At 38.3% G+C, this 19597-nt stretch overlaps 1 protein-coding gene across 2 annotated transcripts in view; it reads left to right on the top strand.

The window, feature by feature from the left end:
* The first annotated feature begins 1949 nt into the window (after window positions 1-1949).
* CUL3 (cullin 3) overlaps window positions 1950-19597 on the top strand; it is a 91791-nt gene continuing 74143 nt past the window's right edge. Inside the window, exon 1 of one of the 2 annotated variants that reach the window (XM_081051877.1) lies at window positions 1950-2510. In XM_081051877.1, the coding sequence (XP_080908003.1) occupies window positions 2445-2510 (66 nt within the window). In that variant the 5' untranslated portion in view covers window positions 1950-2444. The remainder of the gene's footprint in view (window positions 2511-19597) is intronic. The other variant, XM_081051878.1, reaches the window with a different exon arrangement.

Raw genomic sequence — 19597 nt, 5'->3', positions numbered from 1 at the left:
CTTGGCCTTGGTCCATGATAACAGCCAACAGGTGTTGAGTGGCCACTCTGTGCTGAGCACTGCTCTCAGCTTTCTAAAATGTATTAAATCATTTAAATTTCATAGTAGTCCCAGGAGGAAGTATTATTATTATCCCCTTTTTACAGATGAGGAACTCCAGGTATAAACAGTCAAAGCCTTACCCCAAAAGATACATAGAGGTAGTAGATAGTAAATAGAGGTAGTAAAGCGATAGAGCTAGGAATCAAATCAATGGGTCCAGAACATGTATATTCTTATATTACAAAGAAACTGGGCCACAGGACAGTACCATCAATAGAAAAACATTGGTTGTTATTTTCTAATGATTATGGAAATGCAGGCTCAATTAGCATACAGATTATAAACTTCTATCCAAGACTCATGTTATCTTACATTTAAATCAGAGCTCCACCCATTCTTACCTTATCAACCCAGTTCTTGATGACCTATTTTTAGCTTCAGTGTTTACACAGACTTTTTTCCAGCTACATCCTCATTTCTTAACGTTGTGTTTTGATTAACAAATACCAAAAAAACAAAACAAGAAAATATATCTCCAAAATGGGGCATTTCAATTAAGTAGGGGATGAAAGCACACACTCAAATTTAGTCATCAGGATTAAGTTAATTTAGGGCAAATTCAACCTTATCGTCAACAAATAGAAAAGTGTATTTCAGTTTAGTTACTAAAAGATATAAAACCCCCAACTTCCAAATGCTATATAAAAGTATTAAAACCCCAGCTTCCAAATGTAGATACCCATCCCAACAGTAGGTTCTTATTTAAAATGCAAAGATCACAAATTTTAGTGGGAACTCACATACATATTTCTCTGCAGCATCAGAAATCCCAATAAAACATCAATTGGACCAAGAGGTAAATTAGAAAGTAAAATTCAAAAGTAATGAATCAAACTAGACCTTTTGTCTATAATGAAAATAAAAAATTCCAAATTTGCAGCAAACTTAATCAAAGACAATAATTTGGCTTTCAAAACCTACAACACTCTTGGTAGTGGTAAAAATGATTAGGTAGGAGAAAGGTAGCGTCTACTAGGTTTGGTGCAAAAGTAATTGCGGTTTAAAACGTTAAAAAATATACATTGTAAAAACCGCAATTACTTTTGCACCAGCCTAATATTCTATCTTCTATTTAACACCATGCACCAAAATACTGCACTGCATTAAGGGAGTTGTCATTTTATTTCAATGGTATCGAAAAAGAAATGTTAATACTTTGAAGTCCTGGGTCCCTCAAAAAATATCAGGGATTGAAGACATCCTGGAGCTTCTTCAGTTTAAGGAAATTTTGTGGTTTAAAATTTCCACCACTCAGTCCTGTGAGTTGGGGTGGGCACATCCAATCCGAGTATCTTGTTAAGCATACAGGACCCTAACTTCTGACACTGCAGGTGACTCCTGCACAAACTTCTTTCAACTTTCTAGCTTCTGCTTAAGTACTTATCCCTAGTCCACATGCCCTAGAAAAACATAGGAACCAGTTCTAGAACGTAGTTACTCACCTGGCAGCTCACGCTCCTCCCCGAGACTATCCTCCGGCCCCAGCCCCAGCCCCAGCCCCAGCCCCCACCCTAGCCTAGCCCAGTCCAGACCCAACCAGCCCACTACAATCCCGCTCTGCCTATCCGAATTTCCCCCGCCCACTCGGTCCACGTGACCAGGACCCCCCACCCCGTTCCGCGCTCCACCAATCATCAACCTCGTCTGACCAGAACCGGTCTCCGACGCTCCCCTTTCAAAAAGGAAGCCTACTCCTCCCGCCCTCAGCCCCTCCCCTTTCGCACCTCCCCGCCCAGTTGGCCCCTCCCACTACCCCAGCTCCTGGTTCCCCTCCTCTCCTCGCGTTGCCCCCTCCGCTCCCGGGCTTCGCCCCGCCTTACCTGGGAGTGCGCGCTCGCCCTGTTCTCGCGAGATCTGAGCGTCCCCCGCCGCGGCCAGCCGCCTCCCCCTCCCGTCCTCCCACCCCCCTCCCCCCAATCTCTCCACTCTCCGGCTCTCCTCCCTCCCTCCTCCCCCCTCCACCCTCTGGGCCGGATCTCGTCTCGCTGAGGCGGAGGAGGAGAAGGAGGAGGAGGACGTTCGGCCTGCGCAGTGAGATGTTTGTCCGTCGCCGCCGCCGCCGCCATCGCGGAGGAGCGCGATAAAGGGAGCCGAGCCGGGCGTGAGGGGGGACCCCGCGGAGCCACCGCGCCAGCGCAGTTCCCCAGCCAAGCCCCAGCCGCCGGAGCCTGAGCGGCCGCCGTGCCCGCCGCGGCTGCCCAGGGGCCGGCCAGCTCCTCAGCCCACCCCGGGGGCCGCGCCGCCGCCCCCAGCGTCGCCCCTCGCCTGCCCGCCCGCCTTAAATGTGACACCGGCGCCTCGGGGTGCGACCCGAAGCCGCCGCTGGGGAGGGGACGAGCACCATGTCGAATCTGAGCAAAGGCACGGGCAGCCGGAAGGACACCAAGATGCGGATCCGGGCCTTTCCGGTGAGTCTCCACTCGGCACCCGGGACCCCGGGGCCGGGGGCCCGCCCGAGAGCCGCACGCGAGGCCGGGGCTGAAGTCCCCCAACAGGCCGCGGCCCGTGCTCCCCTCCCCCACGCCGCCGGCCGCGGGGCGCGAGCCTCCCAGGCAACGGGGCGGCGCGGGGCCCCTGCGCGGCCGCCCTCCCGGGCCGTTCCCGGGGCCCGGCGCCGCGCCCCCGCCCAGAGCTGCGCCTCCGGGCGCTCCGCGGGCGTCGGCTCCGGCCGGGGCCGCGTCGCGGGTCCCCGCACCTCTCACGTTCCTGGGGTGGAGGCCCGACCCCTCGCTCTCCTGTCCTCGCCGGGTCCCGGAGACGCGCGGTCCTGCGGGGATGGGGGCTGTCGGAGTCCTGCCTGTGTGGGGCCGGCCTGCAACTTTTCACGTGTGGCTTCGCTGCGCTTTAACAACCTGACCCGGCCTAAACGACGGCCAGCCAGACGTCTGGGAGGATGACCACTGCTCTCCCTGCCCGTCCTCGGGGGGTTGTGCCATCAGCCTAGCCCGACGCAGTGACGGGGGTCCGCGTAATGCCAGGGGTGATGCGATGCACTAACAACGTCAAGTGTGTGCACAGCACCCCGCATCCACCGGCCTGCAGCGCTTACACGCTCTCTTGTGCAGGAATCGCCTCCCCACCCGTGGGAGGGTCGGGAGAAGCCAGGGAGAACACAGTGCACAGTGGGTTCCCAATTTCTCAGTCGTGGCTCCCCAAAGGAACGAGTAGTCACCCCCCTGAGTCGCTTTTCTCGATAGGGTTTAGTGACAGCAAACATATTCTGTTGAGAAACTTTCTTTTTAGCATTACGTTGAGTCCTACGCTTGCGGGGTTCAGTGTAGACGGTAGAACTCTGGATGCCATATCTGATGCAGGTAGGCAATGGCAAGCAATTAAGTACACTGTTGTAACAGAAACTGGACATACTTGCTCATGTCGCTACAGTAACGAGCATATGTCAAGACAGACAAACTAGTAATGGAACGGAAGATTTTGTTTTAAAACAGTAAAACTAGAGAAAGATCTTGGGTTTTCCTTCTTAGAATCAAACATACCGAGTGAGGAAGGAAAGGGGGAGGGTTGTGCTCCTTAAACCATGCTTTTTCTAAAGTGCGGTTCGCAGCGAAGACACACTTGACTGATATAATCGTCCTCGTTGAGTAAGAAACCCACCCAAAGAACTTGATCTCTCTGAATTCTTAAAACTTAATACATGTGATGCAGAGTTCTGAAATTGTAATAACAGAAGTACTAATGTCAGTGTGTGGAAACTTCCGGTTTTATGTAAATAAAGGTAGGATAGACTCAGCAGAATTAAGTATTTTGATAGTGATTAAAGGGATTTTGAAGGTTTAAAATTTTTTTCCCCCTAAGTAAATGAGAAACTACAGAGAAATTAAGAAATATTGACAAAAGACCACTAATGAAGTCCACTGGCGTGTTTTCTCTTATAATGGAACAGTGAACTGGGTTTATGAACTTGTGAGGTCACAAAATCAAATCTGACCATTTTTGGCAAAATTTAGAATTCAGTATTTAAATAATTTTATACAAATTTTCTAGGACGAGTTTGCTATTCTTGGGGTCTGAGTTCTTCTCATTCAGATTATTACTAAAATGTGGAATGGTTCACATTTGACATCAACTCACTTATGTTAATATTCTGATTAACCAGTTACACCTTTGTGTATTATTGTCAGCTCTTTGATCTTCGTAGTTTGCCTGTTCCTACCTGTTTTCACATTCCTTCCTTCATTCATTCAACAAATACTGAGTACTGTGTACCAGGTTCTGTTCTAGGGGCTTGGGGTACAGCAGTATAGCTTGAAAGACCAGGATCCCTGCTTTCTGGATTTTACATTGTTGGGAGGAAGTGATGAGAGAGAATTTCATTATTCCTTTAGCTGAGGAGATAATATCATGTGATAGGTTAGGGCATAGTACTGAAACTGAATCTTTTTTTAAGTAGCAGTATGATTATGAGCTAATTTGGATCCTTTCTGTCTCTAACTTGTTGCCTGATACGTTTTTCTAAAATCCTTGTGACTAGGGTTTGATATTTAGTAGTTAATATAGGCTAATTTTTAAAAGCATAAGACTTTTTATTATATCATTATTAACATCATTCATAAGTAGTTCTCAGTGAATCCGTACATTTTTTAATGTATAAATTTTTAAGTCGTACTTCCTTGAGCCTTCATTAAAGATAAAGATGTGCCTCAGAAGTATGGTATTTCACGTGGTAAATGTTTGAGTTCTTACAGACCTTCTAAATTTTTCCTTTCTCCACGTTAGTGATCTTTTACATAACTATAATCTTCATAGATTGCTAGTCAGAAGTAGTAAATACACAGTATTCCATAAATAAAAAATATTGTGTATGTATGTACATACTTACAAATACTGTATTTTACAGTACCATTTGGTTATATAGTTACTATAATTTAAGGGAAATTATAGTTTAAACAAGGTCTCAAGAGCTCATTTCAGATTCTGTTTTATAAAATTGGTGTGTAAAAGAACACAAAAAATATGTTTTGGGATTGTTTTGTTTTCATTGCAAAATAAGATATTTTATAGATGTGTAAACCTATACCAGATATAGTCCCATTAGTAGAATCAGGTTCTTTTTAGTGTTTTACAGTGCATATTTCAAGTGTGCTTTCTTGTTCACAAGAGTAGAAGTTGTGCCATACCAGTTTTATGCACAATTTGCATTTTAGGTAGACCTTTTCATAGCATTTCAAGGAAAATTGGTTCTTTTTAAAATGGAAAACAATAAAGAACTTTCTGGATTCATAAATTGTTGATGGAGGAAAAATTTATCCCAGCCTGCAAGCTTCCCTGCAGTGCACAAAATCTCTATCATTTAACATCTTTTTGTGGTTTTTTTTTGTTTTTTTTTTTGTTTTGTTTTGTTTTGTTTTGTTTGGTACCCAAGTAATAAGGGCCACAAAACTTTTTTAAGGAAGGAGGCTGTAGTTGCCCAATTCCTGGAAACTGGCTTTGGACCAGAGAATGAAGGCTACCCCAAGAAGTTCCTGCTCTCCTTTCCTTGCTGTTGCCATGTGTCTCACTGCTGAGCTTTTGTTCCACTATGTAGGATTAGTTGCTGTCAGGTGCTGCACCTTTTGTCCTTATCTCTCTCTGAAAAGCCATTCCTTACCATCTCTGTTTTCCAGGGTTATGACCACATGGGCTTGAAAAGTTTGATTGGATTGGAGGAGGTGATATTTAAATGGAAGTGCTGGCCTCTCCTCTGATTTGCCTTATTCGGCTTAGCTTTCAGAGTTTAGGAGACATGTTTTGGTAGTTACTGTCGTTAGAGTGTGATCTGGAAATGGCTTCAGTTACTAGTTTATAGACTCATGCTAAATCATGATAAAGAATCTCTGTTGTGATATCCACTCATATTTCCAGATGAGCTTCACAGAGCTCTACCTGTGTCATGGATAGGGAATGATACGGAGGTTATTGTTAGATGGAACCCATAAAGTGACTGACATTTATTAGTGATAAGTTTTAAGATCATTTCTGATGTACTTAAGAACACAAGAACTTGACGACAAATGAAGGCAGTTAATGTTTTTGTTTTTCCTAGCTACATAATATTTTCTGAATTTGGGGGGGAACCTGTTTGATCTTCATAATAGGTGTTTATTGTTTAGGGAAAGTAATGGTTGCCTAGAACTAGGTGGACTGTACATACAGGAAAGCTGAATAATAGTCTTGCAAATTACACACGGTAGGGAATTAACTAAATTTGTTTTTCATTCTCTGGTATTTTCTTGTAGAGAAATTCTGGAGTAAGGTGTAGCAGATTAATTAAAGTGTTACTTACACTTACTCTGATTCTCTTTAATAGTTTTAGGATGGCCTGCTGTGTTATAGATGTTAGTACCTCTAGCTTTAGAAGTTGAAAAATGAAAGCATAAAGTAGTTATCTATAAAGTGTTTATTTTGCATTATCTTCCTTGATAGCAGTTCAGAGGAGCTTGGAAAATTATTAGGACCAGTATTGACTTTGAAACTATTTTTGGTAGTATAGAACATAATGTGAGAATTTGGTCTTTTTAATAATGTATTAGCCACAAGGTCATTCATTCAAATAAAATAGAGAAAGCTTCACTTGTCTATACATCATTTATTTATAGGTTTGTACGTCATTCATTCATTAAATAACAGCATTTCTCTAGCTCAGAAATATTATATAATTAAGACTAGAAAAATTAGTATGCTTTCCTTTTTTATTAATTGGGAGACGTTGGAGGTAATTTTTTGCTGTTATTTTCATTCAAGATTGTCTTGATATTCTTTAGCAATTTTGTTAGATTTTTATAGAAGTTGCTAGACGATTTGTAATTTTAAATAGTGTAACTTTGAAAATAGTTCTTGTTTGTCCATTTTAAAGTCAACAAAAAAGTAAAGTGTTACCAAAGTGATACACATTCATGATAGAAAACAATAAATACCTAAATTTATAAATAAGGAAATAAAAATTACCTGTAACCCCACCGCTTGGAAATACAACATTATTAACGTGTTGATGTGTTTCCTTTTAATCTTTCATACATGTGTGAGCACACAGTATAAGTGGGGTACTATGTCATTTTATATACTGCCTGTTAAAAAGAATAATATTTTACTGTACATTTATTTCCATGTTAAATATATTGAAAACATGATTTTTATTGACTGTAATACTCTGTAGTACCTCAGTTTGCTTAATCATTTCCGTACTGCCAGGTATTTTGATTAAGTCCAGTAAATCCATATTTTCTCTATTATAAATAATACAGCTGTGACAAGGCGTATAAATATTTGAGCCCATTTATGATTATGGAATTACTGGGCTAACCGTGATTGATATGTATTATCAAATTGACAGAAAGGTAGTAACAATAATAACTAACACTGAATGCTTATCATGTGCTGTGCACTGTTTTCTCTGTTTTGCATACATAAACCCAGTAACTGCATAACTCTATAGACTACTACTATTCTTAATTTGTTTACAAACGAGGCCTTGAGAGGTTAAGTGGTTTGCTTAAGGTCACTATACTTGTTAAGTGGCAGAACTGGGATTCTAACCCAGACAGTCTGGCTCTAAAATGAATGCTCTTAAGAATTAATTACACCTCTCAAGGTTGTGTCAGTTTTAACTTCTGCCTAGCAGTGTCTTAGTCAACATATATGTTTAATTTCATAGATGAAAAAATAGCACTTTAATGCTTTAATTTGCATTTCTTTACTTCTTGTAAGAAAAAAAACTGGACAGACTGTAGAGAATTTTCATTTAGTGTTACATAGAAGGAGTGTGCCTAAAAAGTGGAGACTGAGAGCATCAGAGTGTGGGCTCTGGACTGCCAGGGTTTGAATGTCAGCTCCACCTCTTTCTAGCTGTGTTATCTTCAACAAGTTACTTAACCACATCTAGCTTCAGTTTTCTCCTCTGTAAAATGTAAACAGTGGTTGTACCTACCTTACAGGGTTGTTGTGACATAGGGAAAATAAAGCGTTAGAACAGTACCTAGCACACAGTTAGCTGTTGTAATACCAACATTTAGCCATGATTATGTCACAATTTAAGTACTAAAATTGAATGTTATTTCATATGCTTATTTTAGTGATGCTTTTTTTTTTTTTTTTTCTTAAACAACCAAAATTTATTTTCTCACTGTTCTGGAGGTTGGAAGTCCAAGATCAAGGAGCTGGCAGGGTGAGTTTCCTCCGAGACCTGTCTCCTTGGCTTGCGGACGGCTATCTCATTGTGAGTGCCTCCCTGGTATCTCGATGCTGCCATTGTGGTACAGTTTTTAGAACTTAAAAATGTTATGAAAAACTTACAGAGTCAATTTGTGAACCACCCTAAGAAATGAGTCTCAAAGGATATAGATTTGGTTCCACTGGGGCACTTCAAAAAGATGCTACTGGCTCTTGGATAGATTCAGAGGGGGAGGTTCCAGTAATGATTCTCACATAATCATTGGAGGAAGTGTGGAACTTGATTGAAGGATAAACACTTATTTGGTATGTACATTCTAATATGTACATTCAGTGTTTACCTAAAAATACATTTTTAAATTTCCTTTCAATTTTTTCTCCCTTTCTTTTCCACCCCCTTTTTTTGTTTCACTTATGAACTAGGTTGTGGTCCCTGCCCAAAGCTTATACCAGACACCCATTTGAACCACAAAGCACTGACGCAGTGTTAGAAAGTGTGAGTGGTTAGTGAACGATTGATTAAATGAGAAGCTAGTCCTTTAAGCCAAACCGTAGTAATTGATTAATTTGATAAGTCAGTGCAAGTAGTACTCTGAAATGTTTGATCTTTTTGCAACTATAAGTGAACTGTTAAGATGTAGTAGGTTATTAATGATCTTGTGGCACTTTCCTTAGCCAGGGAGTCAGGCTCATCTCCCAAAGCAATACTGACTTGAAAGTAAAAGGTGTAGGATTGCATTGGCAATAATCTTGGATTGAGCATCACAAGACTTAATCTGTGGTCCTGTCGTTTCTGTTCACTAGCTGTACTTTACATTGTACTCCCTTTACCTTGACTCGTCCTCCCAGTCTGTTCACCTGTACACTCTGGTCCCCTGCTTCACTCCACTGTATCCTCAGCCTGTAGTTGGAATTATTTGCTGCCTTTTCATCTGAAACCTGGTGTGCCCTGAGAATGCAGGCTTATCTTCTTGAATTGAGATGTCTATTTTCTTTGTAATCCTTGAGTCACTGGGCCCAGATGCCATTTATTGCCACATCCATCATTCTCTTGTGGCTCAGGCCCTTCTGAACTATTCTTTTGAGTGCTTTCTATGACCATCTTCTAACTCTTATGTGTGCTCCCTCAGTCGTTGAAGACGTTAATTCCTTCTTCACAGACATTCTTTCTAGTTTAAATCTTAACTTTATTCAGTGCATCTAGACATAGTCGTTCACTCCATTTAAATTACATTTATTATGTGTTCCTACTAGGGGTCAGGTACTAGACACAGTGATGGTCAAACAGACCTGGCCTCTTCTATATTTATCGTTATCATGTCTTGGAGCTTGTCATCCTGCTACTTCAGAAATCTTAGATTCCAGTCTTGTATTCTACACTAGCTCCTCCATTTATTAGCTCTAGCACTTGAGCAAATCACGTAACCTCTGCTTGTTTCCTCTTTTGTAAAAAGGAAGAAACAATAGTACCTACTTCATAAAGTTAATGTAAGGATAGAGTTAATACGTGTAAAGCTCTTACAATACTGCCTGACACATAGTAAGCATTATAAATAAATGCAAGCTGTTACTGTTATTTAATTATTCCATCCTGCTTTTTGCTTGTTTCCTTCTCACATTAGTGTCCTCTTGGATCTCAGGAAGACTTCTTTCATTCTCCCAAGCTATGGGGCCTATTACTAGTTGCCCCTTCTTTCCTACTACCTTCTCAGAGCAATGCCAGAAATACCAGCAGAAAGCATCTTGAATCATTCCACCTATCTGTTTTCACTGCTTGTACTTTTTAGGCTATTTGCACTTCTGGTAAAAATTGCAAGACACAGCGGTCTCTAACTTAGCTGAACTCTCAGTGCTTCAGGGCAATTTTTGTGTATCCCTTGTAAGCTCCCTCCCCTTTCCTGAATAAACTATTCCAGACTCTCATCACTGCTCTTAAGCTCTTTATTGAGAATTATCTCCCTTCAAGAAATTTAACTACTGCTTCATTGTGAAAACTAATGTTATTTTGTGTAAGTTCCTTCAGCTTCCTTCCCTTTCAGTTACATTCTTTAACCTGTATTTTTACTCATTCTCAACTCCTCTCAGGTTTCAGAGAAGGAAGATGTTCCTTTTCTGTCTTCCCTTTCATGGTGACTACATATTATTTTTCTTCATAGCTAGAGCCGTCCAGGAATAGTCTGTGTGTCCTCTATTAGAACACAGTTTTCTTTGGAGGCGGCAGTAAGTCTCTCTGTACTGATCTTACTGCAGCACAGTAGTGTCCCAGCAATGCTGAATAGTTTGTTTTGTCATCTTTGAGATAGGAACTAGAGCAATCTTTCTCACAGATTAATTGTGAGGATTAAAAGGAATAATATCAGAAAATGCTTTCTAATAAACAATGGCATCTATGAGACATTGAAAAGAATTTTCTAATCATAAACTTAGAATTTTCAACTAAAAGTAATATGTTTCATGTGGGACAGTTATTTTCAAACTCACATGGTCTCCAGGACCCAGGAGGGAGTGGAGTAGGTATATTTTTAAAATCTCCCCCTCTGGTAATGTAGAGTAATTGGTACATTGCCATTTGTATAAAAGATTTCATTTTACAAAGTTGTATCAGCATTTCTTTAAAATCGCTAGTCATTAATCCAGCCTTTTTAAAGTTGAGGAAGTCTACTTGCCCAGGTTGATAAAGTTAGTAGGAAATTGAGAACAGATCCAGGAGTTGCCTTAACCCTTAATCCAGAGCTTTGGCTCCTAAGAAAGCATTATTTTTTTTTTAAAGTCAGTTTTAAAGTTGAGAATGTAATTGAGGAAAACTTCTTAATTTCACTTTTTATTCATTTAGTATTTATGATCATTGAGAAAGAAATGGACCCAAATTTGCTCTTTAAATGAGAATGGCTACTGCTAAGCAAAAGAATAAAGACTTCAAAGGGATATTGTTACCTAGTTTAAGAAAATACAACTTTTAGATACACTTCCTATAAAAGCAAGCCATAATTAAGAGGGATGCCTTATAACATACTGACTGTAAGTCATTCTTATCTAGAGCAGCCCTTAACTGAGTAAAACTTAGCCTCTTCTATTTGCCATATCCTCTTAGAAGTAATCATGAAAAATTTTTTTTCCATTTTCATTTCTAATTTATTAATAGTATGATAAGTTGCTTTATAAGATTAGTATCTACAACTTGTTGAATGTCTATCTTGTGTTAGGCTCTGTTTTAGGTACTTTGAACTATAATTATCTCAAATCCTCACAACAATCTATAGGTCTTGTTACTCCTGTTTCAAATCAATCTGGGGATCAGAGACCTAGTGAATTATGTATAACATTACATTTACACGTAAGAAAGGGCAGAGAGCTGGGATTCATATCCCAGGCATGTCTGACTCCAACAACTCATGTTCTTTTCATTACACCACACTGCCTAATTATATTCTGTTAAGAATTTTCTAGATTCTGAAATGTTTACTTTTTTAATAGGAATGTACTGGAAAATTAATTCTGAGGTTTCTGTTTAAATTACTAGCCACGGGCAGATTCAGGGGGCCTGAAACTTATAGACTGCAGTACTCTATGAAAAGAATTCAAAATTAAATCTGGGCCTTGGAAGGAGTTTTTGCAAGCGTAAGCCACAGTAGATTCTAGGTAAATGCACCACCACTCACAGAATAAATGTTATTAAAAACTTTGAATCAATTGAAGTATATATTCAGTAAAATTTGAGTATATAAATTGCTTAAGGGGGCCCTGGTGTATGTTGACTTGAATAAAGCAGAATCATAATCTATAAGAAAGACGTTAGCTGACGTATTTATGAGTTAACACTTTTCCTTTTATAAGGCTGATAGCACACATTTTTAAACCCCCTTTTTAGTTAATCGAAATTTATCTTGTTGACTGTTTAGAAAAAAAGCAATTCCTTAAAATTAACAAGTGTGAACACTTTAATATAACCTTTAAATTTTTTGTCTTTGAGAATATTCTAAGTAGGTAAACAGTAAAATGAATTTGTAAGCACAAAGATCAGACGCTGAAATATTTTACTTTTCCTCATTGTATATGAAAGGTGTGTTTTTTTTGGAGGAACGCTATCACTAGCCAAATAAACGAGTAACTTATTTACTCCTATTTATATTCATAGTTTAATTTTTGAAAGCTAAGAGGAATTTTAGAGAGAATCTGTTCTGATCTTATTTAATAGATGAGGAAATGAAGGACTAGAGCGGGTGGTTTACCGAGAAAAGATACTCTCATGACTTGAATTAATGGAAGAACCATGACTTAGAAGGCTTATTTCCAGTTGAAAGGCTTTTTTCCCTAGACCAAACTGAAATAAGCATGTGGCCATAATAATTCAGTGTTATTGTTAGCCTATTCAATTATAAAATGATTTCTTAATATTGAGCACCAGGCGATTTGAGTTGACATGGTGTAAGGGACACGCACTTAGCTTAGGACACGTGGGTCCCTTCGTTGCTCTAACGAGCTATGTGATCCTGGATAAGCCACTTAACCACAGTCTCTTCATTTGTAAAATGAAAAGATTTTAATTTGGGGTTATTTCAGGCTTATTCAACTCTGAAGATTTCAGTAAAAGGCAGCATATTTATACAGAAGTCTAGCAACTGAAGGCTGGTGTGTTCCGTGGCCTAAAACATTTTGTGTGATGTTGCAGATGTCACCTATCTTTTCAGCCTTAGAATTTCTTTTAAAATAAGATTGGTATATTTCAGTGATGATTGTTAACTCCTAATATGAAGCAGTGGGAAAATTCACTATGTTCTTATATAGTTCTTTCTGTGTGAGTTGGTGGTTTTAGAGAAATTTTGAGCAGATTTGATGTCAGATTTTAGTAATAATTTTATATGGTAGACCTTTTGCTGTCATATCACATTGGGTTACAGCTTAGGTTCATTCAATTCAAACACAAAGCTAACCGTGGCAATTTATACTGTTGAACATGTTTTTATGTTTTCCTTTGGATTGTATGTAGCTGATTCTGGTATAAACTAATTTGTTACTGTCTTACAGTTTGTCGAGCTTTTACACATTATCATAGTTTTGGTAAAACTGGATTTACCCATTTAAAAAAAGAACAAAATTTAGTGACTTAAGCTAAAGAAAAGCAAATATTGTCACTTTTAATTAAAATCAATAATTTTAGATTATAGGATAAAAATACTAAACTCCATCACTCACTTAGATATAAAGTATTTTTTCCCTGCGATGCTACTACTGCTATTTTGAGATTTCATCCAAAATCTAAGATTCCTGTTTTTCTGTTTTTTCTGTTTTCCAGATGACTGTTTAAGGAGCAATTTTATACATAACATGCTTAATAGTGTTTGGTATTTAATAGTATATTGGGAAAAAGAACAAATCTTTTTATTATTTTAAAGTGTTGATCTTACAGATGCAATAACTAATTTCCTTAATAGGGAGGATCTCTAATTTTAATGTTTGAAGAGCTTCAGTTAAGGTGAATATTTTGCATTAATATTTTCTGGATAAAATGTGTTTAGAGAAAACAGTACCAATAGTTTGACAGTGACAAACTTCTTGCCTCAGTGAGAATACTTAGGATGGAATCTTTATTTGTTGTGGTCTTCAGACTGAAATGTTACACTTAACATTTTTTCATAATTCAAAAAGGCATTCACAGAGGTACAGTTGAAATAATACTGCATTGTTAGTACTCTTAAATCAGTTTGTGATTTAAATGGACTTTAATAGACTAATCTGGAAGCTTGACCTGTGTCTTTGAAAAAAATTGTTCCCAATTTTCAAATTGATTTTTGAACAGCCTACTAATGTTGAGGATTGAAATGCAAATTGTAATTGAACATTCTGTTGATGATTTAGTGTTCTTATTATGTCATTGTTCTATAACTTAATGATTTTAGAGGCCAATGAATGTAGATCAGACTTAGTTTGTGATTTCACTGAATTGTCCCAGGCTGCTGTGCTTTTCCAATTGAAAATCTTTTTCTCTCTTTCCTTGACATCAGTTGCTACTTTTGGCAGCACAATTCTGCTCCCACTGTAATCAAAGAGAAACCAGTTAACCAAACACCAGTAGTCTTAAATTTATATTCTGGTTTAAGTCAGTAAGTAAGACTATATGTCTCTTCTGTGTAGTAAAGAAATAAACACATTTATTGAGCAAGTACTGTGTGCCAGATGCTTTCACAACCTTACTTAATTGCCCCACAGTATACCATCTTCCCATTTCTCCTGCCATAAGGAGATGAGGAAAGTGAAGTTTGGAAAGTTAAATAACTTGTCCAAAGTCTGAGTATTTCTCACTGGGCTCTTTTCCTCAAAGCTTGGATCTTTGAGGCTATGTTTTTGCTGGTTGAGGTTGCTTACAGATTAATTGATGGATAAATGGGATCATTGCAGGTGTCTTCAGTCATTGTGTAGTTGTTGGTCATCAAATAAGATTCATCATCATTATGAACTATAACTGGGCAGCATTTAAATCATATTTTTGAATGTTATCTAGGCATTGTGCTGTGTCATAAAGGGTACAATAAAATAAAGAGAGACTTTATTTTACTCTGAGGTGCCTGCAGTTTGGGAGGGAGCTTCATTTCGTAATTTATGGCTTCGTTGTGTCTGACTAGAATACTGCCATTCCTCAGATATTTGTACCAAAGCAACTTTTTTGAGGCTAAAGCTCAAAATTAAGATCAAGCATTTTTCCTTGTTTATTTTTTTCTAGCTGTGTCATTCTGAATTGCTTGGAATTTCAAATTCTCACCCTTTTCTCCCACCCACCCTGTTCTAAATTTCTTGTAGAAAATTATTCACAGGGGACTAAAGACTTCTTGTTCTTTGTATGTAGTGGATGTGAAGAATACAGTTCTCTTCATTTTAGTTTTAATTGGCTTATGCTGTAGTTCTCTCCAACTCTTAGTAATTACAGAACCTGCAAGATGTGTAAGTATATGACAGACTTATATTCTTCAAATTCAGGCATTTTGAAGGTTATGTTTTATTTGAAGTCATGTAGATGAAAAGTCAGAAATGTTTGTGAAAGGAAATAAAGACCATTAGCGTAATTTTGGTTATTGATGATTAATAATGAGGGAATTGTAATCCTTGATTGGAGAAAGGTAAGGAGGGAGAAGGTCACTTTTAAAAATTAAAGTCTTGATTTTGATTTTTAAAAGTCTTACTAAGCCTTAAGAATTTAAGAATAATCACATCTTTCTTTAAAAAAAGAGCTTTGCTGCTTTTCCTGCTAAATGAATTTACTTTGCATACTGATGATCACTTTGTAACTTGAGCTTCTTGGGGATAGACACTGTGTACACCTAACAATTCCTGTGTGTCCTCGACAATGAGACCTAGCAGGACAGTCAGTGCGTCTTTTGGAGCAAAAATTAATATAAGACTCAGCATTATATTACATTACATTACATTATATTATGTAAGACTGGGTCTTATAATAAAATAAGACCGGGTCTTATATTAATTCTTGCTCCAAAAGACGCATTAGAGCTGATTGTCCAGCTAGGTCTTATTGTCGAGAAAACATGGTAGCAAACATTAAATGTTCATCTATATATGTGTGTGTGCATTTTATTTTATCATTTTATGGTTTTGCTGAAGCACTGTTACCAGATTCCTTCCTTGAGTGTATTGCAGTTATTGCAACCTAAGTAAATCTTTGTTTCAAGTGGAATTAAAATCCTGCTCACATAATTTAACAATTTAGAATATTACTTTAAAACAAGAACATTACTATTTTTTAAACTGTACATAAAACTAGGGACTTCAAATTTTGTAATGTTAATTTGTGTTCTGTATCAAGGATGGGTGAGAAATTAAAGTTCATTAACATAATTATTTTGCTACTGTTGTTGACATGTTGACTTGATGCCAAGACCAAAGCATGTATATGTAGAGATTTGCACTTGAAGCTAGTTTCCTTTGGCACACAGTTTTTGGACTTGTTTGATTTCAAGAAAGATTGTAGCTTATGGATCTTCTCCTGAATTGCCTTTTCCATCCATTAGTTTTCTCCCAGTTAACACTTAATAAAATTAATAATTAAGCAACCTTCTGAATGGAAAAATCTGAAAATACTACTTGGTACATGAAATTGGGTGTTTGTTGCTTGCATGTTATACCTTATTTCTATTTGAAAAAGACATTTGATTATTTAAAAATTACATTAATTTCTGTAGATAAGCACATTAAAATATTTTTCTATGTTATTGTGCTTAGTAATTCAGCTGTTCATGTTTCCAAAATTGCATTGGTGTAACATTCGTAAAATGATATGTATTCACCATACATTTGTTTATGGCCTTCTAAGTGGCATTGAAGAAAAATGCACAATCCCATAAGTATTTCATAGCCCAGTAGAAAAAGATGCACAAACATAATTATGAAGCATTATGGGAGTGTAATGATAGATATAACCTGGGTATATCTACCCAGGAAGAGCTGAAAAGGAGTCATTAGCTTTGCTTGAGGTCAGAGAAGGATCCCTGGAGAATATGGCACCTGAGCTGTGTTCAGAGGCTATGTAAAGAATCAGATAAAGAAGAGACAGCAGAGGGGGCTATAAAGAAGATACGGGAGGGTGGTGCCTGGGTGGGGAGGTGTGACCATGGTAGGGAATTACCATTGGTTTAATGTCATTGGGGAATACTTGTAAAGTAGGTAGTGGTGGGTGACAGATGAAGTTAAAGTGGGGATAGACTAAATCATGAAGAGTATTATGTTCCCTTTTAAAATACACCCACCCCCTCAACCCCTGTTTTTAATGAGAGCTGGGTTTTGAATAGGGACATGATCCATCCATGTTTATTTTGATCGTGATTTTGAGGAAGATAGATTCCAAGAGGTTATCAGAATTCATGATTGTTGGAAGGCTCTTGCAGTAGTCTAGATGAAAGTTTTACGACAGTAGTGTGCAGGACGAGTGAATGGGGGCATATTTGAGAAATATCTTGGACCCAATGTTAGTAGCACTTGATGATGGATGTGAAGAGGGTTCAGAGAGGAAGGAAGAAAAGTTAAGGCTTATGCTTGTAGCTTATAGGTTTGTGTTGCCTCAACTAGAGAATACAGGAGGAAATTTGGGTGGGTGTGGAGAACGAGTTTATCAGGGATTTTGGACATGGTTAAGTTTGATCTGTGTCTGGAGCAGTTGATTGGAGACGTCCAGCAGATAGTTGAATAAAGTAGTTTTAGGCTATAGGGGGAGCATCTAGGCTGGCAATATAGATTGTAGACAATTAACCTATAAGCCAGTAATTTATCTTCTTTGAGGTGTGGGCCAAACTTCTTGGGAAATCTGAGCTAGGGGCCAACCATCCAGAAAAGACGTACACACACGTTATATTTGCAAAATTTTGCGTATAATGTTAGGGGGCTCCAGAATCCCTTGCCAATCTCGAGTCTTGTAAATTTTAGAATGCTAGATGTGTGGGTAGTAGTTATAATCATGGTAGTGAAGGAAAATGCATGGGGACCCAGTGTACCACAGAAAGAGCCAAGGACCAAGGACAGAACTCGGGGGATTAAAATGATTTACATTTTACAAATAGTGTCTTCAGATAGAAGATACTGGAGAAATAGAAGATAGAAGTAGAGAAATACTGTTTCTGAAAGAAGGCTACATTATACTTACATTTAGCATAGTTATTCTCTTCGGGTACTGTTGTTTTAGCTCATATCTGTTTATTTGCTGAGCTTGAAAAGCTATATTTCTTTCTGACACCTGATATTCATAGATGAGAGTTCTAAGAGATTCTATCATTGGGCATTTTTGTTAGTCAGCATGTGAGGAATTATATTGTGCCCTGAGCTGGGCTAAATTCTACTGACATTCTCATTTAGTTTTCATGATAGTCCTTTGAGATAGATACTGTTATTAAGCCTGCTTTACACGTGAGGGAATCAAGGCTTAGAGGAGTTGAGTAATTTGCCCAAGATCACATGGCTTATGAATTTAAAACAGCATGACACAAATCCAGGCCAGTCGGACACCAGGCCTATGTTCGCTACTGATATCCATCCCCCATACTGTGTTTACCAAGATAATCAGTGTCTGGCACTGTGATACGACTTTTCCATATTAGCACCGTGGAATGTGAGGCAAGCCCAATAGTTTGGACTAGATTTAGGGATATATGAGTTCTAATCCCAGCTCTGTGATTTGGGTATGTCATTTAATCTCTCTGGGTCCATTTTCTTTTCGTTTGAAAATTTTGATACCTGAGCAGTCACCAGAAATGTTGTCGTGTTGCTCCATCTTTGTCCTATTTGTAAGGCACTAATACTGAGGAAAATACTAAATACAATCTTGAATGACAAGACAAATTTTGATTTATATATGTGAGAAATGATTTTATTATAATGTGACTTTACAATATTTGAAGCCTCTTGGTTTATATTTTTTAAATTCTTTAGTTTCTAACAGCAAATGTAATAATTCTTGCTGGCTAGAGACCATCACTACTCTTGCACTTTGGGGCCAATGCACTGTTTGTACATTTTCTAATTTTCGTGGAATCTTATGTTATAGAGCTTGAAAAGATCATTTGAAGTTTTACTTAACTATTGGCAGTATAGTTATCTCTGGAGTTTGTAGTCCATATTAACTTTGCTCTTTCTTTGAAATTGTCCTGAATGTCCTGCTTTATATGTTTGTTTAATGGTAAGGGATGGTGTCTTAGATTGCTTTTTTATAACCTCTGCATATGCTGTCAGCAGACTAAAACCGCATTGCACACTGTCTCCCCTTACCTGTGAGGGATACGTTCCAGTATCCCCACGTGGATGCCTGAAACTGGTAGTACTGAACCGTGTATATACTATATTTATTTCCTATACATACATACCTATGATAAAGTTTAACTTATAAGTTAGGCACAGTAACAGATTAACAACAATAATAAAATAGAATTGTAGAATTATATAATACAATTATAACAATACGATGTAAGTTATGTGAATGTGATCATTTGTTTCAGAGGATCCCTTTCTGAAGTTGTCATACGGGCTTAGTGCTTTCTTGCTCCTATGTTTGGAACACGTTTTCTGTTCATGTCTTTCACCCCCAAATTTAATTCCTTTTCTGCCTTAACTAAGCAATTAGCATGCACTGTGGCTGTTAACTTTTGCCATTTGATGTGCGACAGTAAAACTAGCACAAATTTCTTTTTCCTTCCTTACAATGGCATAGATAGACGAGTCATTCTTACCGTAGATTTTCCCAACCTCAGCATACTTTTTTAAAAATCTTATTAAGTCAAGAACTTTCACCTTATCACTTAAAGGAAGCACTCTATGGATTCTCTTTGGCATAGCCAAATTG

Source organism: Rhinolophus hipposideros, assembly GCF_964194185.1.
Source record: "Rhinolophus hipposideros genome assembly, chromosome: 6".
NCBI classification, from domain to species: domain Eukaryota; kingdom Metazoa; phylum Chordata; class Mammalia; order Chiroptera; family Rhinolophidae; genus Rhinolophus; species Rhinolophus hipposideros.
The sequence above is the reverse complement of the archived record's forward strand: the minus strand, read 5'-3'. Positions and strand labels throughout refer to the sequence as shown.